The sequence below is a fragment of the Myodes glareolus genome, chromosome 18 (assembly GCF_982192425.1).
Source record: "Myodes glareolus chromosome 18, mMyoGla1.1, whole genome shotgun sequence".
Classification (NCBI taxonomy): Eukaryota; Metazoa; Chordata; class Mammalia; order Rodentia; family Cricetidae; genus Myodes; species Myodes glareolus.
The window spans coordinates 15471397-15497645 of NC_142043.1; the positions used below are offsets into that span (position 1 = coordinate 15471397).

At 44.4% G+C, this 26249-nt stretch overlaps 2 protein-coding genes across 3 annotated transcripts in view; both read left to right on the forward strand.

The window, feature by feature from the left end:
• Positions 1 to 9142, forward strand: part of LOC125405939 (adhesion G protein-coupled receptor F2) — a 39604-nt gene extending 30462 nt beyond the window's left edge. For both annotated transcript variants that reach the window (XM_087897998.1, XM_087897999.1), the window contains exons 8-10: positions 1715 to 1774; positions 3926 to 4002; positions 5211 to 9142. In XM_087897998.1, the coding sequence (XP_087754124.1) occupies positions 1715 to 1774; positions 3926 to 3973 (108 nt within the window). In that variant the 3' untranslated portion in view covers positions 3974 to 4002; positions 5211 to 9142. The remainder of the gene's footprint in view (positions 1 to 1714; positions 1775 to 3925; positions 4003 to 5210) is intronic.
• Positions 9143 to 10055: 913 nt separating this feature from the next.
• Positions 10056 to 26249, forward strand: part of LOC125405914 (adhesion G protein-coupled receptor F4) — a 33233-nt gene continuing 17039 nt past the window's right edge. The window contains 3 exon segments of the mRNA XM_087898000.1: positions 10056 to 10304; positions 19939 to 20047; positions 21076 to 21130. Of these exon segments, the coding sequence (XP_087754126.1) occupies positions 19961 to 20047; positions 21076 to 21130 (142 nt within the window). The 5' untranslated portion in view covers positions 10056 to 10304; positions 19939 to 19960.

The following is a 26249-nucleotide window of genomic DNA, read 5'->3' on the forward strand; positions in this document are numbered from 1 at the left end:
AAAAAAAGTCCTCTCATTGCCTTACCAAGATGCTGTGTTACTCTGGAAGTCACTCAGCAGGGACACAGACCTATCCTTGGAATTTCTGTGTGTAGACAGTCTCAGGCTTATAACATTCCAACTCATAAGCCTTTGAGTTTATCATTGTGCAAAATGGTACACACTCAGGGGAGGCACCACTTGAACCGAGCTCCCTTTCTGGGCTAACGACATGCAGCATAGTACACTCTCACCAGCAAGCCACAGCTCTGAGGCAGCCATGAGCTTACGATGGTAAACAGTGGTGTTCATAGACAGGCACACCAAGTTGCAATTCTGACTTAAGATATTCTCAGCTTACAATGGGCTTGTTTTGATGCAACCCTCCCCCTCCTTCACAAGGAAGGTCAATGCTGGTCATGCTCCACAGTGCTTGAGAGTCCCAGATTTAAACGAGAAATTGTAAAACAACTTTATAGGTACAAACACACAGGAAGCATTTACAATACCCCACAGTCATAGTTGCCGGGGTTGTGTGTCTAGTAACCTGATGCCGTAACTAATACAGAGTCAAATACTGGCAGCACCTTTGCTCTGTGTGCCAGAGTTAGATGCAAAGAATTACAAGCTATGCGGTCTCTGTCAAGATCAGAATCTCTTCATTAAACTTAAAATGTAAAAGACAAATACAGGAAGTGCCATAGGGCCAGACATGACTAAGGGATGCAAAGGGATGTGCGTGAGGAGTCCTGGAAACCCCACCCGTGGTTGAAAACTGAGCATATTTTTCAAAATGCACTTACTATTAATGTGCACAGCATGCAATTATATTAAGTGAATATTGTGCAATTATGAAATATAAAGTTTTATAAAGGGTCAGAGTAGAGATGCCAATAGAAGTGCCAGCATGGCCTCGAAGATCCCCCTGGATGCCAGGAGCACCTCCCTCCCTTACACACTTGCAGCAAAGACTTTACATCTTAACAGGGAGCCATGAAGTCCCCCTGAGCTGGCGGGCTTTCACAGGTCTTAGTGTGAAGACAATGTATGCAGGGCCCCAGAAAGCAGCATTTTCCATGACAGAAGGGAGAAAGAAAGGGGAAAGGGAAAGGTTGGGGAGAGAGGCAGGAAGGTCTGCAGTGGATGGACATGAATCCCAGACCTGGATCTGTATCTGTGCAGCTGGCTGAGTGTGGATGTCATTTGATCCTGGAGTTTCAGCTTCCTCAGCAGTGTAGTGGGGACAACAGTGTCTATCTCTGAGGATTATCTTCTTCATAAAATGGGATGGCAGACACGAAAAACACTGTAAAGTTATAAAGTCCTCACTATTATTATGATTTCCTGAGTCTGGACCCACCGATGACTTTGTGTGGTACTTTTTCTCCTCCTGTATAGAAGTTTTGAACAATTCCAAATGAGATGTGATGTGGGATGTGATGCACTACTTTAATGGTTCAAAAAATAATGCCAGAGCTGTAGTTAGCATCCATGAGCAAACTTGCTTCGGAGCCACTGGGCTCATGTTTAAGACCACGGACCCATGCCTGCCAGAGAAGCTTTCCCCTCTCTGCCCCTCCTCGTCTCCTGGATTTTCTCTAGCTCACTCCACTTGTTACTGACCCACTGAAAGGACCCAGCTAGCCACTTGTGTCCTTGTCACAGTGTTAGTCACATCAAAGCACACCGCTACTTATAAACGTTCACTTGCTAATCCGTTTTGTTCAATTTCCAGATAAGAGAAGCCTTAAAGAGTCGAGTGATGTCTGCCAAATGGGCCTCCAGAGCATCAGAGGTAAACACCGTGTTTTCATTTGCCAAAGTAATGGTGTAAACCCTTCGGTGTAGAGCTTTTCTGGGTGGTTCCCTCTTTGAGCTGTTCAGAATCTTTATGGAGTCTGACGTCTGAATATGAAGGTTAAAGTCAGTTTAGATGGCTAAAGAGGGGTGACAAGGTGGCAGGTGTTGTAGGTGTGAAACAGGAAGGAGGTGACTACAAGGAACAATGAGAGGAGATGGAGGATCTCAGGCTCCCGGGACAGACTGCTGGTTCTCTCTGATACTGTTCAGCTGGTCATGTGCAAAGTGTGAAAATTCTAGGGGTGCACACGCTGAAACCCAATACAAAGGACTCCCCAGGAGCTTGATTAGCAAGGAAGCAGTTGCCATGGTTACCAGAATGGCATAGGCATAGGGCCAGTTCAGGGATGTGGCGGAGGTGCTCCAGGCCCTGTGTGGGGACTGGACTGTGATGTGCTTTTACCTTATCCTCTCTTTCTATAATTTATAAACTTCATTGTGATGCCAGGCTCTTCTGGGTGAGGGTCTGGGTGAGGGAAGGACTGGCAATGTTTGCATGTTAACCAAAGGGACTCAGGGTTGACCCAAGCAATACGCCAACAACAAAAGGGCATCTGTGGCTTTGATTTGTCACCTGCCATTCCTCTCTCTCTCGCTCTCGCTCTCGCTCTCGCTCTCTCCTCTTTTTCTTTAGTCTTAGCCAAACTTTGGTCAAGTTCTTAGTCCTTCCTGGGAGATTACTGATTTCTTTATGTTCTCTCCCATCTAAAAGAGGGGGCAAACTTACTGAGAGCAGACATGTCCTCCAACAAGGCTGCACCCCCTAATCTTGTGAAAGAGTGTCACTCCCCGATAACCAAGTATTCAAACCTATGAGCTTATAGGAGCCATTCTCATTCAAACCACCAAAGGTTCTCTTCTCGAACTTGGCCTGATTATTTCAAATCCCTTCCAAAGTAGTAGCTTTGGTCCTTTCTTTGTGTGTTTTTAGAATGATTTATTCAGACCACCATAGGGATATTCTGGCCGTTGAGGCCTAAGACAAACAGTCATTTTCTCTCTCTCTCTGGTTTTTACGTAAGTCAGAAAGACACCTTAGCCCTTCATTACTGTTGATGGCCCAAGTCCGTGGCTTTTGATGTTGGCCGTATCTAAGAAATATCTTGGGAGCGTAAAAATCAAAAGCAAGCAAATAAATAAATAAAAAACCTATACCAAACCACAATCCAGGCCTCACTCAAAAATTAAAGCAGAAACTCTCAAGGCTTGAGCCTATGCATTTATTTTAAGCTCGGCAGTGATTCTAGTGTGCGGTCAGGGTTAAAAGTCTCTGGTCTAAGTACAACATATACTTACCTTTCATCTTGCATTCCTTCCTTCATTCTGCTTGGCAGCTCTAAGCTATTGCCTGTCATTAGCTTTACCACCCTTGCCCAAGTACAGAAGCAGGGCTACCTTCCATTTAGCTGTCCTGCTTTCAAAGCCACTAATCCCTGGTAGTGATCTTCTACAGTCCAGATTTATGTCACCCTTTAAGGTCCCCACCTGGACAGGACCAGTCCCAGTTCCCCATCACCCAAGACGCCATATGTTCTTGTGTTCATTTTGTAGCTGACAAGATGAGCTAGCCTATGCTCATGTAGCCACAGATCTGCCAATGTTTAAATGTCTTGCTCCTTTAGACAACACATGTCTAAAACATACACAAAAGGTATAGGGGTGGACGTTAATGTTGAGGATCTCAGTAGAAAAGATGTTAAGAAACTGAGGAGGACACCGGGTTCCTTTCCTCCCCTGCTCTCTATCCCTTCTCCTCTTCCTCACCCTTTTCTCTCTTCTCCTCTACCCTCCTTTCCCTTCCTCCTCTCTTTTTTTCTCTCCTCCTCCTGCTCCTCTTTCTGCTCTTCCTCCTCTTCCTTCTCTTCCTCCTCCTCCTTAGGAATTCTCTTAGTGCCAGTTATGGTGGAGCAGGACTCCTTGGACAAGCCTGTTACTATGTTGTTAGTTTTAATTTGAAGAGGAAAGGAGGAGGTGATATGAAAGGGTGAAAGATTTTCCCATGCCTCAGGTTCTCTGGGCATCTAGAATCACCGTGATGAGTGCAGACTGACTGGTACTGATATATGCAATATTTTGTCTTCAACAGGATCTTTCTTCTGAATTCTCTTGTCATCCTACCAAAGGGCCAAGCTAACAAAGTAGCATGCATCCCCACCATGGGAGGTGAGTATGCGGCAAGAGAGTCTAGTCTCTAAGTATGCTTTGTGTTTATGGCATTTCTTTGATTATAATTAGAAATAAATTCTCTTGCTTCCTGTCTTGGCAAGGCACATTTTCAAATTCTTAGATTACTGACTTTTTGTCCCATAAAACAATAAAGCATATCTGAGAAGGCTCCTGACCTGGCCTGGTATGTTTAAGGGGTCTGAGTAGGGATCCCCTCTCTTCCTGACTCTCTCTTCTCTATTGCTTGTTTTCCACTTCCAGGGCACCCACCTCATCAATCTCCTACTGTGGTTCTTTTTCTTTCTTTAGTGTTAAAAGGTCAAGAAATTATGACTGAAAGTATAGGGGAGAGTCCTCAGGGTAGTGATGTAGACGCTGAGCAGTCATAGGGAACTAGAGTTCGAGAAAGGAGCCACAGGAGGAATTAATTCAGGGTCACAGAGAGGGACACGGCAACTCAGGTTTGGAGGACAGTCAACCAGCTGCAGACTTGTCCAGGCTCCAGAACACGAGGGTGGAAGACAGAGACAAACACACAAACATATTGGAGCACATACAAACATACTGAAGTACTCACATCCACGGGAAGACGCACAGAGACGGGAAGTGTGTGCAGAGAGAGTGAGGGGTATATAGGGAACTCAGAGAAATGCAGACTGACTTGGAGAGGGTGATGTCCACACAGACCACGACTCACACAGAGTGCAGAGAAACAGGGAGATGCAGCGAGAGGCACTGTGGTATGTAAAGACAGTCTCCCATCCCCCACTCCAACATATCCAGGCTCCAGCAGCCTTTGTGACCTTGACAGTGGTCCAAGGCCTTGTAGAAAGAAACAGTTCTGCTGAGAGGAGTTACATTTCAAAGGAAATGGGTTCAGTTGCGTGTTAACACATGCCTCTGTAATCCCAGCACCTGGGAGGTGAAGGCAGGAGGATCACGACTATGACACCATCCTCAAAAAGGTTTGAGGCTGATCTGTGCTACCTGAGATCTTGTTTCACCCCATTCCCAAAATGAAGTGGTTCATGCTAGAGAAAGGCCAGGCTTACAACTCAGCACCTTCAGGGAATAGAGCCAGACAATTTCCTGGGTCCCAAAAAGCCTTATAGGAAGAGACTGTCCATCGGGCAGCTGGGCACTGTGCAAAGCATTCACATCTTGCCACTTGTATATTTAAGCTGTGATTTTCTCTTCTTGACAAGGTTGCTCATTCCTGGAATGGCAGTGCCTGAGGAAGCATGCACTTGATTCCTGTCCTCTTGCCACTGAGTACTTTGAAGGAAGCCTCTACCCTGCAGAGCTGATGGAGGGGGTGACATGTGGAAGGCCCCTCTGTCAAAGCTGTTCTGTGCTTCTAAACATGTCTTGCCCACCAACTGCAAATCTACATACGACACACTAAGCATCTGCAAGGGACAAGAAGACAAAGTGGGTATCAACAGCAGTGTCTCACTGGTGCCTCCACCTCCACACGGCTGGGTCATATTTATCGTCAGGGAGAAAGCTCGACTTTTCTCAGCAACGGTGGCCTAGGATGCAGTGTGTTGGATTCTAAAGGAGAGTTCTCAAGAAGAGTCTCCAACAGTCGGACTGACTCTAAGTAGCTCACAGCTGGCTCTGTGCAGAAGGGCGCCTCCTGCCAGTGTACTCTACTTTTTCAAAATCAAACCGATTAGATGATCAAGTCTGGCTGGGGCCTGAATGCAACTTCTTGGACTGTGAACCAAGAGAAAACTCTAGAGTGTTGGAATTGAACACGATGCCTGTTTTAAGATGCAGTGGAAACCTGGAACTGTGAGTCACGGCTCTGCTAACCTGGGCCAACTCTGTTGGCTTCCAGGGCTTCACTTTGTAGGCAGAAGTTTCTGTCACACCTGGTTCTACAGCCATTTAGTCCCAAATAAACACACAGAGGCTTATATAATCTATAAATTGTTTGGCCTATTAGATCAGGATTATTATTAACTAGCTCTTACAACTTAAATCAACCCAGTTCTTATCGATGTTTAGCCATGTGGCTTAGTATCTTTTCTCAGTAGGGCATTCTCATCTTGCTTCCTCTGTGCCTGGCTTGTGACTGCATCTCTCCTTTTCTCTTCCCAGAATTCTCCTACTCTGGTTGCCCTGTTTATACTTCCTTCCTGGCTACTGGCCAATCAGCAATTTATTAAACCAATACAAGTGACAAATCTTTACAGTATATAAAAACTTTATCCCATAGTATTCCTCCTTTTTCTATTTTCAAAATAAGACTCTGAATCTAAGCTCCTTTGCTTAGCTTTTTCCCTGATCATTATCCATAACAACTTGTCCATAATCCATATTTTGGGAATGTGGGCACAGTTTTCTAGGCTATTTGTGGCTAATTGAGAGTGCTGATAATCTTATAGGGACCCAAAGAAAATTTAAGATTATGGTCAAGTCCTGACTGGAGCATTCTGGAGTATTCTGTCAAGCTGGATCATCTCAGCCAGCAGTCTTGAGGTTGTTCTGGATGTAGAACTCAGAGGAAACTGCAACAGAGGTGCTCTGAAACATTGGATTATCTGGGCCATCCATTCCCATTGGAGATTTTTTTCAGGGGATCTTCCTTGATCAAACCTTATTTTTCTTAATCCAGAATGAATCTATAGCCTCCCCTTTCCTGTGGAAACAAAAGCAAGACCTTTTCTCCAAAGTAACATATCTTTTAACTTAAATTTTAGCTCAGTCGGTAGAGCATGAGACTCTTAATCTCAGGGTTGTGGGTTCAAGCCTTACATTGAGTGTGAAATGTAACACAAATTAAAAAAAAAACCCAGAGTCAGATATTGGGGTTCAGTCTGAAGATCAGAAAAGCAAAGCAGCCAAGCAACTAGAGAGCTCTTACCTCTAAGAAATACTCAGACTGGAAAAGCGATCCTGCCTCCATGAATCCTCAGAATGAGACTGACTGAGACATATCTCCTCCCTTCTTGTATTCCTTTGTAGTGCTGGGATTAAAGGCATACACCACTACTGCCCCGCTTCTCTGGTGAAGTAGTGTGGCTACTGGGACTAAAGGTGTGCGCCACCACTGCCTGGTCTGTAAATCTGACCAGTGGGGCTGTTTGATTTTCGATCATCAGGCAAGCTTTACTTGTTAAAATACAAATGAAATATCACTAAACTACTTTCAGTCCCAGAGCATGGGGCCTCTGAGGTGCTTTTTGTTTTCACCTTCAGACATGAGAGGTTGCTGAAACCTGGATGGGGGAGAGGAAATATCGGATGTCAAGCCCTGTGCTGCTCGTTTTTCCAGCTGCATGTAAACACATCCAACATTCAAAGCAGACGTCACCTAACAGAACAATGCTGGGGGTAGAAGGCCTCTCTGAAGCAAGCCCACAGGTGGCTGTCTCAGAAGAAAAGCTAGGGTTGAAGAGGGACTCAGACAGATGCCCACGTTGTCCTATCTAGAGGCCAATATTATTGATGTTCTGTTACAGATGGGAGGCTGGGTATGGTGGGCACTCCTGGAATCCCAGCCCTTGGAAGGCAGAGACATAGAGAGACGCTCTGAGTTCAAGGCCATTTTGGTTTACATGGTGAATTCTAGGTGAACTAAAGCTAAAGAGGAAGATCTCATCTAATAAAATAAATACCCCCACACAAAACAAAAACAGGACAACAAACAAAACTACAAAAAAACAAAAAAACCAACAGCAAAACCCCAACTAAACCCAAAACAAAACACGCATGGGAAAGCGAGGCTCACTCTGTGGGTGAGTAGCTCTTCTCCTTTCGACGGATCAGAGGCGGTCCAATCAGCGACTCTCCAGCATATCCCTGCATCTCTTTAAATAAAGAAGATGGGGAGACACAGAGCTGGTTTTTCCTCAGTGCAGATACCACAGCATCACGAACTAACTTGCTCATGGTAAATGTGGTGAAGTCAAGATGAAGTCTCATGTAACTAAATGGGTGGAAGAACGCTAAAGTGCACAAAACTTGAAAAAGACTAAGTATTGTCCGTGTCAAGATGAGAACTCCGGGCCCAGGGGGTGAGGGAAGGAACCATGTCTCGTTTGTATTACACGTTGAGCAGGTGCGTCTGACTGGAAAGCGCTCCCAGGTGCAGACACTCCGCGACAGGGCGGTGATATCACTAACCAAGAAAGGCCAGTGGATGCTGAGAGAACCTCTCCGGCATTCCTGGGGAATTTCCTCAAGAGCGTGCCTTCTCTCCTGTAGCCAAAAATACACACTTCAGCATCTTGAAAGATGTCAAGGGACTACACCGACCCTCAATAGAGACCCCGGTAGTACGCTTCTCTATCTCGCGAAGACGTGGTTTGGCCAGGTGTGTGACTCCAGTGAACACATACATGGCCCTCCTTGGAAAGTCATTTAAATCCTTTAGAATTTTGTTTCCTCATTTCAAGTTGAGGCTACGTCCTAGGGTTAGTGTAATGATTCTAAACAGTAAAGTATTTATAATAGTACTTGGAAATAATAATTGCTCATTAAAATGTTAATTTCTTTTATTGCAATACCTGTGAATACATGCACATGCATATAAACACACACACACACACACACATGTAAACACAACCATGGCCTCTGGCATGATTGTGAATGAAGAGAACCCTCCTGGGAGCAAGTTAATTGACATCTAAATAAAACAATGAAGCATTTGATTTTTTTCTGAGTAACATTAGGGTTACGAGCCAGTAAAACCCACTGAGGCTCATGGAACGAGCCTGTTACCTACTGCTGCTTGATCATAATGCATCGTTCTACTCTTGGGGAACAAGCGTGTCTACCGTGGGACTCCACTCATTCTGTGGTGTTTCCAAGCCTGGCTTTCCTTTCTACCTTCTCTGAGGGGTCTTCCCTGACTGGTACCTACACATACTTTTCCAATAATATTTATCATCTGCGCTGTTCACTGTTCATTAGTAGTTACTGTGCTATAGAGTTTGTTTGGCTTGTTCCTTTTTCTCTCTGTCTTCTTCCCCAGGTAAGGTTGCGAATCTTTAGGAACAGGCTGACTTTGATAACCACTTCGTAACTTTCCTCTGCGTGCTGCTAGGGCAACCAAGGGTCTTATGCACAGAGTGTGTTCAGTAGATATGCGTGTTCAATAAAGGCCTCTGGTGACACAACCACTTGAGACCGTGTTTCTCTTTTTCGCATCACGAACGACCTAGTACTTAATAAGTGACCTACATAGAGCTGACCCATTTCTACAAACGTCGTTTCCTTGCCCTGCGTTGTTGTAAGTTGTGGAACACAACTGCCTCTCACTTATTTCTAAGTGGGGGATTGCAGCACTTGGGGAAAGAAGGCTTATACACAGGAGACATCAGCATTAGCATATGTGGGGCTCTGGTGCTGAGGCCACTGATCCAGACCGGCTGGTCAGGAAGCTGGGTCAGGAGAAGCTTTCTGCACGTGGAGACTACCTTCTGGCACCACATTACCGATGAGCGTGGAGAGCCGCAAAAGAACTTCCCATCCTATTCCTTACAAAGAAAGGACTAAGGAAGTAGGGCTGGCAAGACAGTTCAGTGGGGAAAGGTGAATTGTCACCAAGCCAGACGACCTGAGTTTGATTCTTGGGCCTCATGATTCCTGCAAGTTGTCCTTGACTTCAACATGTGCCATGGCAACCATGCACACACACACACACACACACACACACACACACACACACACACACTAGTGAAATAAAAAAGAAAGAAAGAACCACAAATCATAAATCTTTCTGGCGCCAAGGTAGAGACTAGCTTATAATTTCCTGGTCACTTTCTTGGTCAGTTTATCTCCAAATTCATAGGTAGAGGTAAAATACAATAATAGCCTTTTAAAACCATAAACGATAGTGGTACATCCTTGCATGTTGTCACCCTGGTTTTAATCACAACAGGGAAGATGCAACACAGACTCCCATGTGATCATCTGAGATAAAGATGAAGAACTGAAGGACAAACCAGTGACTCACATCAATGGATTCGCTCAGACAAGAGAAACCTGTAATTTCTCCCAGGCGTGCTTGACAGATTCACTGTGGGGTGAATCACAGCCTCACACACGCCTGGAGGTTGTGGGCTGGCTTGCAGTGGCCAGATTGGCTTCTCAATACCGGCAGTTGCTTCTCACTTGGGCCTCCAGGACAACCTTTTCAAAAGATGAGATGGGTCACTGTCGCTGAAGGGTGCTGGAGCAGTCTGGTGTGGACATGTGATGGTGGGGCACCATGGTGGGCAGCTCAGTGCTGACTTCCCTCCCAGGTGACTGTCAGTCTCTGGGCTGCTAGACTTCTTCCTGGATGCGTGAGTACTGGCTTGTGCTATCACCCCTTTCCCATAGAGAGTTGGTTGTTTGCTGTATCTGTTCCAGAATGGGGAAAACGTGTGATTTGGGATGGTGTTTTCCAGAAGGCTCGATTCCGCAGTGTCCCCTTGCTAATGCTTTTGAATTTGGCCAGCTCAAAGTTGGAGCGTCTGTTTTGTATTTGTTTTTCTCTATGGAGTCATCTGTCGGGCTTGAATTGCTCATTCCTTGGAGTAAAACTGCAGAGTGTCTTGCCAGCCAATTAGACTCCCGGCCTCTGCACTGTCTCCGTGCCAGATAAATTTCAAGTCCCTTAAGATGGACCGCAAAGCGTTAATATTCTAGTTTCTTCTTTCCGTGAACCTGATAAATTGTCTTAATAGCAATGTAAAGGAAAGCCCTACCTACTGTGACTGCTGGAAACCCTTCCTACAGTGCCCCCCTGTTCTGAGCGGTCAGTGTGGGTTTCTAGAAGGCTTGTGCCCTGGACTCAGAGGGAAGCTGCAGGAGCTTTGGGCTCTCCCTTTATTAGATGCTGTATTGTTGACTATATGATTAGTGTCAGCACTCCGGTGAGCATCCTTACAGCATAGAGACATTTTCAACCCCAGTAATGACTCTATAATTATTTAAATAGAGAGATAGTCCAGGAGAGGAAGATGCCTTCCAACTCTGAAAGTTTGTGCTTCTTGAGAGATGTCAGAATTTGGGTCCAGACACAAAGTGAATGGATGCCGTCTAAAATAGCCAAGAAGAGACGGGTCTGGTTTTATTTCTGGTAGTTCTCTGTGGTTCTCTCTCCACCAAGGCTCCGTACCTCATCCATGGTGAAAGAGAACCAGTAGTTCTCTCTCTTGTCTCTTAAAGACAAGTCTGTAGATTCTGTTATTGAGGTCAAGAGATACACGAGTCACTTAGCCATCTGATGTTATATCCAAAGTTCTAATTACACAACAAGGGTGGGAATATATGGTTATGGAATCAGACTTAGGAGAGCAACACACATGCATGTTTATGTGCATGTACCACACACACACACACACACACACACACACCCCTCTCACTCTTGAGTTCCTTATCCTCCAGTTAACCTTTCTGAATTAGTCATTCCCACAAGACAGTAGGATCTGTCAAGCACCATGAAGCCAGTTGCTGTCTACAAGGTTAATAGACAGAGAGAATGTGCCTCCCTCTCGCCCTGTGCACATCCCTGGAGTGGGGAGATAACCAACAAGGCTGAGAGTTCACCTGCCAGTCATCCTTTACCACTGTCTACTTTACAGTTCTTGGACTGAGCTTTTCTTATTTTCTTTGGGATCCCGACGCTAACCCTTTGCAGGCATGTCGAGACGGGCGCGGAATGCCTCGGCGAGCGTGACTCACCCTACAGCTACTAGTGAGTGGCATCGGTGAGATCCAGGGCCCAGAAATACCGGTTATCATTTTGAATTACAACTCACTCAGAAACTCAGTTGTACGTGCAAGGAAGACGGAGCAAATAGGAGGCAATGTTCAGGAACATACAGTCCTCCCGATTTGTCCAGCGCTTTGTAATTCCTGACTTAAAATGGAGATAGCACAGAGAGACACATGTGCAGCCAACGCCACTGTGACCTCTTCCTGCCTCCCTTCCTCCCTCCCTTCCCTTGCCCTCTCTTTTCTCCTTCTCCTCCCTTCTTTCACCCCTTCGTTCCCCCTCCCTTCTCCCTTCCAGATCTCTTCCTACAGGAAACTTTATAAACTTTTTTTTTTTTAAACCAGTACCCAGATGGTGTAACAAAACGGAGGCCTGATGAGAGGGAGAACAATTCTACAAGAGTCAGCAGGTTCCAAAATTATCAGAAGTTTTCAGTGCCAGGGCTTCTGTGTCTGCGTGCTTCATGCCCACATCTTTAATCGCAGGGAGGATCCTGTGTTGGAACTGAGCACATGCAGATGGGTCAGTCATTCTTATTTCCTAAATGACTTGGAGTAACAACTACCTACACAGTATTTGAGATGGTGGACCATGCAGGAGAGGGTTTGTGCAAATGCTTGACCATTTTTCTGGAAAAGACCAATATTTAGGAATTTTGGTGTCTGAAGGAGTCTACCAAGGGGCATCTGCCTGCTCACCCACACGCTTCATGAGGACAGAAGCGTTTCCTCATGATCTTAGAGCCAAACCTTCAGATGCTGGGCTAGGATCTTCATTTGTACATTCAACCTCAACCTTCAGGGTCATTCACTCCCTCATTCATATATTCAGCAAGGGTTTCCCACTCTGAGTGGATGCTGAGTTGGCCGAGGACAGAGAAAGGGGAGATGTCCCCCTCTTGACTACCAGGATTGTCTTTTCTCTTCAGTTGTGGCCTGCTTTCTCTCAAGGTCTCTTGACCCGTTGTGATCAGAACTCTTCTGCAGGGGTGTGTGAGATGTCCAGGACAGTAAATAGGTTGGGAGGGGTAGTTACTGAGATACTCCACTCTGGGCTGGCTAGTGGATTTAGTTGTATTTTCCCCTTAAGCCTTTGAGGCCAGCCCATGTCATTTTCTCTCTGTAATCACCAGGTTACAACAGGGAGCCTGGCTGTATTTGGCAGCTTAGAATTGCTGTTTATTAGTGTGTGAGAAGTGAAAGTGGATGGTGGAGGGCAATTCACGCTTTTATCAGGGTGTAGGAGAGGCAAGCTGCTCCGGGGGAAGGAGAGGCCTGGACTGCGCTTCATTTACTTTCATAGGTCTGGGGAAACAGCTGTGCTAGGTGGTTTGGCTGCTCTTATCGCTGAAATTAGTACCTTGTTCTGTTCTCTCTGTGAATAAGGTGTGGGTCTGCCCTCACTGGTGGGCTGGTAGAGAAACCAGAGAGAGGTTCTTCGCGACTGACAAGTGACCCGCTATTGACGTCATTGCTGCCGATGACCTCAAACTGGAGTTCTTTGGCGTTTCGTTTATTCCTCAATGTTCATTTCTGACTCTGCCCTTCCTTCTTGTGTTTTTCCAGAGCTTTGACATGAGAGACCCAAGTGCCTCCTGTGAACATACCAACATAGGGATGGGCATTGGTGAGATGCTCAACTAATACACCTGGGGTCCGAACCCAGATATCGCAGGCCTCTCGCGTGAGAGCAGTTTTCTATTCCTCAAGGCATTTAAAAAGATTTATCTTTGTTTCCAATTATGTGTCTGCCTGTATGTGACTGTGGATACTTGAGTGTGGGTGTCCACAGAGACAGGTCTCTTAGAGCTGGAATTGCAGCTGGGAACCATCTGGCCTGGATCCTGGGAACTGAATCGAGATTCTTGAAAAAGCAGTAACATCTCTTCTCTGTTGAACCATGTCGATAGCCCCCTCAGGGTGTTTTAAAAGAGGACGTATAGGTGTTTTGCTTATGGGTAAGTCTGTGCCCCATGTGTGTATAGTGTCTGCAGAGACTAGAAGAGTGTCCCTGTCCTGAGCTACAGGAGGTTGTGAACTGCAATGTGGGTGCTGGGAATTGAACCTGAGTCTTCTGAAAGACCAGTCAGCGTTCTTATCCTCTGATCCATCAACCCAACCTCTCCTCAGTCCCTGAGGCATTTTTTTTGATGTTTTGGTAAAATCTGGATGAAACAACTATTTCGGAAAGGATTTCACCCTGTGTACGTGTGTGTGTGTGTGTGTGTGTGTGTGTGTGTGTGTGTGTACCTCTACACGTGCTCGGGGGCAAGAGGGAGTCTGACATAGTATATTTTGCTCTCTAGGTTGAGCTGATGGTGGAACACCTTTATGTAATGCAAAACAAAGATTCCACAGAATCCCAGTTTTGAGTACTTAATCCAGTGTGCACGAAACCCACACTGCCTACCAGAGGAAAGCAGACAGAGCTCTGAAATTCAGAGAAAACCAAAGCCAGTGGATATAAATGCCCTCGTGGTTAAATTTTTTTTTTGTTTATTTTCTTTCACACTTGATGCCCCTTGCAGATGGTGGAGAAAAGAGTTGGTGGGTAACAGGAAACTCTCCCAGATATGCATATACACCACTCTGATACCCTGTGTATTCTGTTTTCTCCCACAGGGTACTCCCCCCACCTCTTCCCCCTCTCTCTCCCTCTCTTTCTCTATCTCCTCCTCTCTGTCACATGCTGGGGATTGAAGCCGAGGCCTCCTCTAAGCTGAGTGGGTGTGTTTACCATGCAGCCATACACCTAACCCCAAATTAGGATCTTGATTTAAGAAACCTGTGAACCATCTTCCTACTGGGAGTTTCTCTGCTGCCAGACCCATGGTTTGTAGCAACGCATATTAAGGCTGCACACGACCTTGGCGTCAAGCTGAATATGCTGCCGAATAGAGCTGAGCATTGTATATGTGCGGCGATACTTAGTGTTTACATAGCATAAGGCCTGACCCTCGTCTTCTCTGAGAATCACTAAACTGTCCAGCCACATGAGACAGCCTAGGTGAGGCTTGTGCCAGAGAGCTGGGCTTAGCTCACACATATTTGCACATTTGGATGGCATACACCTTTCTGTTGTCTTTAATGTAGCATTTAGGTTTTTTTTCTACCTTATTAAGAGATAAAATGCTGCATAGAAAATGGTGCTAAGGACCCGAGAGGGACTTCATTGAATGCATTTGTAGAAACTTTTCAGTTTGGAGTCATGCAAAATGTATAATCCTTTTTAAATGTAAGTTATTTACATGTGTTTATTTATGGTGCATGTCTGTGCAGGTCCATGTCGCAGTGTGCACGTGAGGTCAGAGACAACGGTGTGGAGATGGTTCTTTCTTTCCTCTCTTTAAATGGGCTCTACAAGGTCTCTATATGCCATGCCATCTCACCAGCCTTTAATTCACTTTAAACATTTATCAATAGTAAATCTAAGAAGGTATAAATCAAAAATATAAGCGTTTCCTTCACCCTGTGACTTAAAACATTGTCCTCTGGTTGGACACTGCTTCTTCTTCTTTTTAAAATATTTTTAATTCCCATTCTTTTTGCTGTTTTATGGAGCATACCAACTCTTATCCTTGGTCACATCCGAGTTCGAGAGTAACGGTTCCTATTCAATGCTTTCTTACAAGAACTGAGACAAACCCCATTGACACCAACCTGAAATCATCTATATGACCCATCCTTGCCAACCAGAGAAGGCAAAACTCACAATGCTGCAACTCCTATGGGATAGTAGCTTACAAATTCTCCCCCAATATTTGATGGAACTGAAAAAACTTAATATATAATTATCATACCAAGACAACAATAGCACAAATGCTTGGCGATTTGTGACTGCTGGGCCCAGTGCCCCCAGACACTCTCAAGAGCTCTGTGAATGCAGAAGTCCTACGGCTGGGTGTCCCCTAAGTCACCTCACATCACTGTGCTTGAGTTTCCTCCAGCAAGTTGGTCCTCTCCCTCCACTTCCCTTCCCCCTTTAGTCTCTTTCTCTCTCCCGCCCCCTTTCTTCCCTTTCTCCCTCCTTCCTCCTTCTTCTCCCTCTATTTAGTCTTTTTTTCTGTCTCTCTCTCTCTCCATCTCTTTTTTCCTTTCTCCTTCTCTGCCCCCTTCCTTTCCTCCTGTGACAAGAACTTTTTGTGTAGGTCAGAATGGCTTCCAACTCACAAACTTCCTGCTTCAGCAGCCCATATACTGGGAACACCAGCATACACCAGCATGCCTGACAAGCTTGGTTAGCTAAACAAAATTCCTATGTTAAAAAATGGTGCCAGAAAAGTAGCCCTGGTCTTGCACCATGGGGCAGTTGTTATTGGTTACATACAAACACCTCTGGGCATTTCACCTATTCGTACATTTCTCATTCTCTTTTCTCGTGGAGGAGACTTCGTTTAATCTTCAGAATTTGTTCTACATATTTGGTCCTTGGTTCTGAGCAGGAGTATCTTTTATCTCTAATACACATACTTCGAGAGGGAGATCTCATAATAATCATGAAGAAGAGGAAAGAGGAAGGGTTGAAGATGTCAGGGAAAGGACAATGGCGATCAACCTTGTAGTGACTGTCTGTTTTTTAACTGACAGGAGAGAATGCACTAGCGTTTGAATATACTGGGTCCCAACCAGTACCCAGAAAGATATTGGGTAAAATAAAGTAGCACACAAGATGAAAATGCCAGGAGTATCGGTATCTGGCGGAGTGTGTACATGTGTGGGAGGAAGGTTTCCATAATAAAATGTTTAAGGCCAAAAAGCATGGTTCTTTCAGTTTTGTATGTAGAAATCTGTAGGCATATCTGTATTTGTACATGCATACTGACTCATAGGGTATATTGTTTTCTATTGTGTCATGGTAACGAAATTTGAAAGTCAGGTGTGTCTGTGAAATGTGTGGGCACTTTAAGTGACTTACACAGGTTCTTCTGGTATTTTGTTTTGTGATGGTTAGCTAACCATCACAATGTCTTCTGTGGCATTGCTCAGCACAACCTTGGAATAATTAGACACTGGGGCCTCTTCCCACCCACATGGGAAGATCATAAATTCTGTGCACACAATCCCGGTGTCCTTGCAAAGCCACTGCCACTCCCCAGCTATTGGTCTCCTGCTTCCGTTTCCCTGCTCAGACTTTTTATTTCTTCTTAATTTTTCTCTTTTATTGAAATAGATATTTCTTACATAATATATCCTACTTTCTCGTTCTCTTCCCTCAAGTCCTCCCAGATCCTCCTCACCTCCTCTCGCTTCTGGATCCATCTCTTTTCTGTCTTTCATTAGAAAAGAAACAGGGTTCCAAGGTACAAAAATAATATAAAATACAATAAGATGAAACACAAACTAACACATTGGAACTGGACCAGACAATCAGAAGGAAGAAAGTCCAAGAGAAGGCACATGGCTAAAGACCCACTTGTTTGCATGTGTACCGGTTTAGAGTCTTGTAGGCCATCTGCATGCTGCCTCCGTCTCTGTGAGTTCAGATGATCTTTGATCATGTTGTTTTAGAGGTTTGGTTTTTTGTTTTTTTTTTTTTGGTGTCCTTCATTACCTCCAGCTCTTACAGTTTTTCTGCCTCCTCTTGCATCCTCTGGATCCCCGAGGAAAGGGATTTGTTGGAGAAATTTCTTTAGGGGTGAGAGTTCTAGGTCTCTCACTCTCTGTACAACATCTGGCTATGTGTTTCTGTATTTGCTCCCATCTGGTATAGGAGGAAGTGTCTCTGATGACAGCCGAGCAAGGCACTGATCTGTGAGTGTGGCTGAATGTCATTAGGAGTCATTATTATTATTATTACTATTATTATTACTATTATTATTATTATAGCAGTAGTATTTGGTTTTACCCTAGATCCCTGGGTTTATAGCCTCAGGTTCTTGGTCATGCAAGCAGTGTCACATACGGGTTCCATCTTGTGGAGTGAGTCTTAAGTCAAATCAGAGTCAGATATTAGTTGGTTACTCCCATAAGCTTTGCACCACTATTGCCCTAGAGTATCTTGCAGGCAGGGCGGCATGTAGATCCAAGGGTTTGTGACTGGGTTGGTGTTTGCGTTTCTCTTTTAATAGTGTGCAGAGCGCCTTCCTGTACTAAAGACACTGGCAGATAGAGGGGAAGGCTTTATGTGGGCACCAGTTTTACTTCTCTGTGTTCAACGCGTTGTGTAGTCATTATCTTTGGCACTGGGCCTTGCTGTGAGTTTGTGGGGAGAAACCTATAGTCTTGGAAACAGCCTGGATTGTTTGAGAATCCTCATGGAACCCTTTTGGCCAACAACTCAATGAGATATAACTCAGTTCCAATACTGGAAGCTTCATTTGCTGACAAGGGATATCCAGTTGCCCCCCCCCCGCCAATTATTGGGTGATTTCATTTAGAAATATATATATGTATATATTTTAGGAAACTTTTACTGTGTTAAGTTTCCATACTTCCCCCTCAAATGACCCTTAATTTTTGTAGTCTTTCCATAGTTTCTTCTTTATCCCTTCTCCCCTCCCTCTCCCCTCGTGACTTTCCTGTCCCGACTTCATGCTTGCAATTGAGATGTGAGCTCTCAGCTTCCTGTTCCTGTCCCAATGCCTGTTGCTTCTCGCCACACCTTTCTGTCATAATGGATTTGTATCCCTATGAAACCCTAAACCAAAATAAACTTCTTCTTCTGTTGCCTTGGTGATTGTATTTCATTATAGCAACAGAAAAGTAACCAATGCTAGTAAAGCTAGTCCCTTTATTTTTACTGTCTCACATCTGATGCAGTTTCTGGCGAATAAGAGCCACCTGATGCATGCTGGTTGTCAGGATGTATCTATCTCTAAAGAGATGGATGGGAAAGCAGGCTAAGTAAGGTCAGTTAATTAGTAGTAGACAGGAACCTGGGACCTAGCGCTGTCTCCAAAATCCAAGCTATTTTTTGTTCCTCTGTGTCTGCACCTCCAAGAGAAAAATTATAAGGAAAGTTTTTTTAAAGTGAAGGGTCTGAATTGCTCCTATCCCACATGAAGTGCTGTGGTGATACCTTTTTAGGGATATGATTTTGAAAGATTGTTAAGGAAAAGTGCAGGAAATGCAGACATGGCCATGGAAGAGGTAATTACTCTCCAGGGCCTCCCATCTCTGTGCACAGTTGTTGGTTCGTCTACTAGAGGGAGTCTCGGCACTTGACCTAGTAGCAGACACGTATGCACATTGATTTACCTCAAGTTGGTTCTCCATGAGTGACAAGAGTCTCAGTGCAGAGCAGTTGGATAGTTGTCCCCCCCCCACCGTGTGCATGTGTGCGCGTGTGCGTGTGTGCATGTGTGCGTGTGTGCGTGTGTGCATGTGTGCGTGTGCGCACGCGCATGAATGTACGCACATATGTAGGCCAGTGGATGATACTTCTCGTTCTGTCACTTCGCACTGTATTTTTGAGACAGGGTCTCTCACTAACCCAGAACTGTCTGGCCTGGCTGGCCCGTGAACCCCAGGGCTCTTTTAGTCTTTGTCTTCCTAGTGGTGAGGACCACAGGTGTGACTGAACCTTCTTCCCAGGCTCTCTAGAAAATTTGATAGATATTGCTTTCAAGAAATTTACGGGACTGGAGTTTTGCTGAGTATGCATCTTTCTGGATGCTTCCATGGTCTTCTTCAGTAGAAAGATCAATAATGAGAGAAATTCTTAATTATTTTTGTACTTTAACTTGATTGGAAATAGGTATTAGAGTCCTCTCCCAAGGAATGTTGTTTGGTGTGTGGCCTGGTGGGCTTTCTATTGTTATAATGAATATCCTGACTAAAAGGATCCCGAGGAGTAAAGGGCTTATTCTGCCTTTCACATCCCAACCACAGTCCATCAAGAAGGGCAGCCCGGGCAGGAACAAAAGGCAGGAATAGGAACTGAAGCAGGGGCCTTGCAGGGATGCTGATGTCTGGAATTGTTCCTGGTGATTTACTCAGTCTTTCTTATACAACCCAGGATCTGCTGAGGGGTGGAGCTACTCACAGAGGACCGGGGCCTCTTATATTAATCATAATCAAGAAAATGCCCACAGAGAAGTCCGTAGGCCAACGGGAGGAGGTCGTTTTCTCAGTTGAGTCCCTTCTTCCCCGTGGCTCTAGCCACACCAAGGTGGCTCTGCCTGGTGTATTCACTAAGCGTTCACCCTGCCGTGCACTGAGTAGGCCAGGTGACGTCATCACCTCCAGCTGACCCCCCCTCCTTGCTTTTTGTTTCAGGGTAAAATCCCCATGTGTGAAAATGAAGGCCCAGGTGACCATCGTCTGCTCTTTACTGTTTTTTCTGACCAGGGAATGTTCTCTCTATAAACCCAAGCTTCACAGAAAAGTAAGTTTGTTCTCTTCCTGTGTGATCCTGCAAGAAATCCCTCAGTTCCCTTAGATGTCTTAGGTGGCTGATAAGTAACACACCAATTAAAATACAATTTTGCACGATCATCGCTTTACTCTTATCGATGGTAATTTTCAAAGGGAGAAAACAACCACAACAAAAGTTAGGAGGAGGCAGGGAACAACAGCCCAGGAGGCAGCAACTCGGGGCGGCAGTCACTCGGCAGGCTCCCGAGATTGTGGACAGGTAGCCGCGGAGACTGTGGACAGGTAGCCGCGGAGACTGTGGACAGGTAGCCGCGGAGACTGTGGACAGGTAGCCGCGGAGACTGTGGACAGGTAGCCGCGGAGACTGTGGACAGGTAGTCGCGGAGACTGTGGACAGGTAGCCGCGGAGATTGTGGACAGGTAGCTGCTGAGATGGGAAAGACGTAAACTGCAGCCGAGTAATTTAGATTCAGGTCTTACTGAGTTTTTGCTGGCTCTGGGAGTTGTTTTGCCTCACAGAATCTTAATTCCTTTGTCATCTATCTTTCTCATATCAAATTCTGTACTTTAAGGTGATACTTACAATCCTTTACGTGAATACAAAATTTGTGATTCAATTACTGCCACCCAGTGAACCTTCTGTGCTTTTCATCTCAATCAGGATGGATTTAGAATACCCGGGCTTTCTCCTTAGCTGTAGTCCACCCGGGCAGTCAGGACAGGCAGAGGCTAGACTGACGGTATAATTGCCATTTCTGTGTTCTCTCTGGATCCTTAAAGCTACAAGAGATCCACCCCGTCCATTAACTTGACCTTCAGAGCTCAGAGGACCTTCGAGGTGAGCTCTCAGAGAGTAGTGTGTCCTGACTTGTGTCTTCTCCAGCGAGTTCCCTCAGAACCATCTCTCGAGTCTGCCACCATTGCCACCCTAGTCTTGAGCGCTTTTCCTCTGTACATTAACACGGATCCTCTAAGTTAAATTGACACTGAGAGAGACTATCACACAGTAATTGTTTTTGAAATTTATTTTTTTTTCAGGATAAAGATGACTTTCAAACACCTCTATGGAAGCATAAGTTTAGTCGGACGCAAGGTATGTAAGGCTGTAAAATATAGTCTTCGTTCATTTGGAGATGGGGCGAAAAGGGAAAAGGAGGTGGATGGTGGAAGCTTCTTCAGACCTCAGGCTTTCCCATGATTCTCCGTGTTTATCAGCATTGATATATTGTCTTAAGATTGGCTTCTTATGTAACTAATCAGTCAAGGTGACACAAAGTCACACATGCTTTAGAAGAGAAGACTGATGTCCGTTTTCACTTAACAGGAAAATAAGTTTGTTAAACTTCTAACAGGCCAAGAGGACACTGTTCTTTCCTCCAAAGGTGTAGTCAGGGTTCTTAAATGTGTGCAATGCTCTTGTGCTCTGAGTTCTGGTAAAGCAAAGCAAGGCGATTTGGTGGCGGTAAGACTGGCCACACTCCTGGAGTGGAGGAATGGGAACATTATCGTTACTAACATTTTAGCATCATGTGGCTTCACCCAGACATTTCAGGTCGCTGTCAGGTTTAAGGCCAGTGACACACATATTTACGCAGTGTGATGTTGGATAGGGAAAGATGGCAGAAAGAAAGCTAGCAATTGTTGTGCAAGATGCTGCTTCGTGGCATTTCTGCAGCAACACCACAGCATTGCCGACCATTGGATGGAGAAATTCAGTACTATTCTAGTTAATAAATTAGCCAAAGTAAGTATCCTGGATAGATGCCAGGAAAAAATACAAACCCTTACTTCCTTTGCCCAAGAGTGGAACTGTACCTAGAGCTATCCAGTTTATAACCATGGTGGTACCCTTCATTTGCAACAAATTGTTACCTCCTTTTTGCTTTTTCTTTTCCTTTTTTTCCTTTTGCTTTCGAGACAGGCTCTTGCTGTGTATCCCTGGCTGACCCTGAGTTCAGGATTATTCTTTTGATTATTCATCACAAGTCTGCCCCACCATTTGAGGCTGTCATCTACCTCTTCTGTTCTATTAACACTATCCTTTGGAAACTCTTCTAGAACTGTTTGGATGGCCTCATTATTCAACTCAAAAGCTTGTAACCCATGCTGACCTGTGAGTCAATTGGATATGCCACATATTTTTTTTGTAAATATAAGTTTCCTCAGAGTATGGTGATGTCTACTCACCTATTCTTATCATCATGGCCTCTAACTCCAGCCCTGGGGAGTTTATGGCGTCTTCTGGTTGCCATGGGCACTGTGAATGCACACGGTACACAGATACACGCTCAGGCAAAACACTCACACATATATACATGAAATATTCTTGGCCAGGACTTACATATTTCAGAAAAAAAAGATGAGATTAAAAAAATAGTTTCTTCAGATACTTCAATTTTACTATTTTTCCCCAAACACTCTTAGGCATATTTATTTTTACTTTCATGTTTTTGCCTTTATATCTTTTCATTTATTTTATATAATTTTGAGAATAATACTAATTAATTTTTTTAATATACTTTTGCTTATTAAGAATTTTCTATAAAGAATTTATGGCATTAGCAGGCTATGGTGGCACATACCTTTAGTCCTAGCACTTGGGAGGCAGAGACAGAAGGATCTCTGTGGGTTCAAAGTCCCTACTTTAGAGGAGAGTTCCAGAACAGCCAGAGATACTTAGTGATACCATTTATATTTAAAAAGGAAAGAAATGAAAAATAATTTATTGCATAAAAAAGATTTATTTTATTTTTAAATGTGTGTCTGTGCACAGGAGCGCAAGTGTTTGGGGAGGCCACAGCCCCTACACCTCCTGTAAGCTGCAGTTATAGGCAGTCACGAGTTTCCTGATGTGGGTGCTGGGAACCAAGCATCGGCTCTCTGTATGGGCAGTAAGCACTCTTAACTGCTGTGACATCTTTCCATCCCCAATTTATTGCAGTTTGTCTGAATTTCAGTTTTAGGATTCTTTGGTCGTACAATTTATCTCAGTCAGAGCTCTCTAGAGGAACAGAATGGCTTATAGGGTATGGTTCACCTAGTCCAACACAGTGGCTGTCTACCAACTAGAAAGTTTAAGAGCCCTGTAGCTGTTCAGCCTATGAGGCTGGATGTCTCAGCTGGTCTTTAGTATATGCCCGAATCCTGAAGAAGCAGACTCTAACTCCAGTGAAGGAATGCACTTGCCAGTGAGACTGAGTACATTCAGGCAAAGAGCAAAAGCTTCCTTCTTCCCTGTCCTTTTTATGGGCCGCCAGCCCAGATTACAGGCGGATCTTCCCACCTCAAAGATCCAGATTAGAAGTGGGTCTTCCCACTTCAAATGATTTAATTTTTTTTTAAAAAAAAACACCTCACAGGCATGCCCAACTACTTGGGTTTTAGTTAATTCCAGGCATAGTCAAGCTGAAAACCGAGAATAACCATCACACAGTTTTAAGTTGCTTAAGGCTTATAGTTTCCATTTGGCCAACCAAGACTAATATAACAGTATGTGGTTAGTCCTGCTATATGAAAAAAAAATCTTCAACTGTTTATTGCATTAAAGTTAAACTTTATGGCTTTCAGTATAGTCATGATTTCTGTGAAATTTATTTCGAATGCCAGTACTTCAGAAAGTTTAAAATCATTGTCTTCCTAGCCGCATCTAGATTCGGGGGTCGAAGGGCATTGCTTTGTTCTCTTCTGCCCTGTTACTAGTGATGCAACTCCTATCTTAGGCTATACTGTCTGTGAGGATCCTGCTCCAATTCAGAATGTAAGAAATTATGCTCTACCCGAGATGAAATTAAATAAGAATGTAATCCCTCTTAACCTAGCTTACTGCAGGTAACTAAGAACAGTTACCTCATTTCACAGAGCTAAGATGCCATTCATTTAATAATACAACATTTCTAACATATCTGTGAGAATAAACACTTTTTAATTTTTTTTCAAATATTTATTGTTATGTATACAGTGTTCTGCCTGCATGACAGAAGGGGACACCAGGCCTTATTATAGATGGTTGTGAGGCACCGTGTGGTTGCTGGGAATTGAACTCAAGAACAGTCAATGCTCTCAACCTCTCCAGCTCTCGAGAATAAACACTTTTAATTTGAAATAAGGGATGCCTGATTAAATCTGAATTCCGGACAATGAGTACCATTGTAGCTGGAAATGTAGCTTTTGTTTTTCTATACATTAAAAATCCACCTTCTCTTTGCAGGGTTTGGATTTGAGAGCTTGCCTATTCACCAAGCAATGCCTAAATCAGAACTCAGGGTGGCTTTTTTTGCACAAAATAACCATTGTATTGCCTGGTGCACACATTCCCACCTAGGGTTGGGACAAGGCATTGCTCTTCCTTTTTGCTGTAGTTCCTACACTACCCACATGTCCGTGCTCTAGCTGGCTTTCTGTTGCTATGATAAACACTATGGCCTAAAGCAGTTTAGAAGGGGAAGGGGTTATTGCAGTTTACACTTCCAAGTGACAATCCACTGAGAGGAGTCACGGCACGAACTCAAGCAGGAACCATGCACGGAGGATGACGGCATTCCGCCTTGCTCACCGGCTCACGCTCATCTGGCTTTCCTAGACAGCACAGGCTATCTGGTGCTGTCCACAGCAGGCCAGCCTGTCCCACATCAATCGTCAATCAAGATAATTTCTCGGGTGCTGGAGAGAAGGCTCAGTGGTTGAGAGCACTGACTGCTCTTCCAGAGGACCTGGGTTCAATTCCCAGCATCTACAGAGCAACTCACAACTAAGATGGCAGGATCCAACATGCTTACACAGACATACATGCAGGCAAAACACCAATGAGTATAAAATAAAAATAAATAGATTATTTTAAAAAATGAAGATAATCTCTCATGGACATGGACGTAGTCCAGTCTGTTCTGAACATGAAGTATCAAAAACAAATAAATAAAAAACCAAAGCCAAAATGAACAAACAAAATAAACCACCACCACCACCAAAAAACTAACCACAAAACATCATTTTGTGTTTTGGGACTTGCTGGTGGTGATTTTCTTTTTTTCAAGTGATCCTCTAACAAGAATGCTGGACTGCTGTGTAGTATTTTTAGCTCAAAGGAGGCTGTGATGGAGGAAATGTATGTGTTAGGTCGTCACTGTTCAGGCTTGAGTAAGAACACTGTGCACTGAGTGCTGGGTACCGTGAGCTCAACTTAATGAATCAACAATACATATTAGCAATGCATATTAAAGACTAGTCTTTACTCAGAAGTATACACAAAGGAAGGCCACAGTGGTTGAGAATATCTCATCAGTTGAGAATATTATGGACAGAAATTCCCAGGAACATCACCTTATATTCCTTATAGTCCTCTGGAAATAGTAGATTAGTGCTTGCTAATTTAGCATTCACGGTGACTATATAGAAAGTAACCCCAGTGAATAATGACAAGTGACTGCACCTCCAATGATATAAAGGTTGTGTGCATTTCCTGTGCTGTGTCCACCTACTCTGTGTGTATAGCCCGGCACAGAAAGGCTCACTGACTCTTGCTCTCCGCACCTGCCAAGTATCTGTCAACCACAGATACAATCATGGTTTCTGGTTTCTGCTCGGCGCTTGTATCCGTTATCTTTGGTTGCTGTGATCAGACACCGTGACCGAAGGCAACTTCAGAAAGAGAGAGTTCCAGAAGGAGAGTCTATAACTGGTGGAGGACGGCAGCAGGCAGCCAGAGCAGGGAGCTGGGAGGTCGCATTTTCAACCAGAGGGGGCGAACTAGAAGTGGGGTGAGGCTGTAAACTCTCAGTGCATGTCCTCAGGGTCATAATTCCTCCAGCAATACTTGACATCCTAAAAGTTCCAGAACCTTGCCCAAACAGTGCAACCAGCTAGAGACCAAGCTCAAATACATTGTACAAGAGTCTTTAAGGCTCCTAGGTTCCCCCAGCCCGTTTTCTCTTCTTTTACTCCCATCTCAAGGGTTCTCACCAGGGATTTCTGAATACCCCAAGGTCTCCTTTTCTGTCTTCTGCTCACTCCTGCTGGACAATAGCTTCACCATCAACCATGCAGCTTTTTCTTATTGTTGAGAATACAGTTCAATGTCATCTCCTTGGCAAGCCCCAGAATGAACTTTTGTCATTGAACAAATGATGCATTTGTCAGTGTGGAAATGGTAATTTGGCTTCTAACTTGCTGGTTTTTGTTTTTTCTTTCTCTTCCTTCCTTCTTCCCTTTCTCTCTCT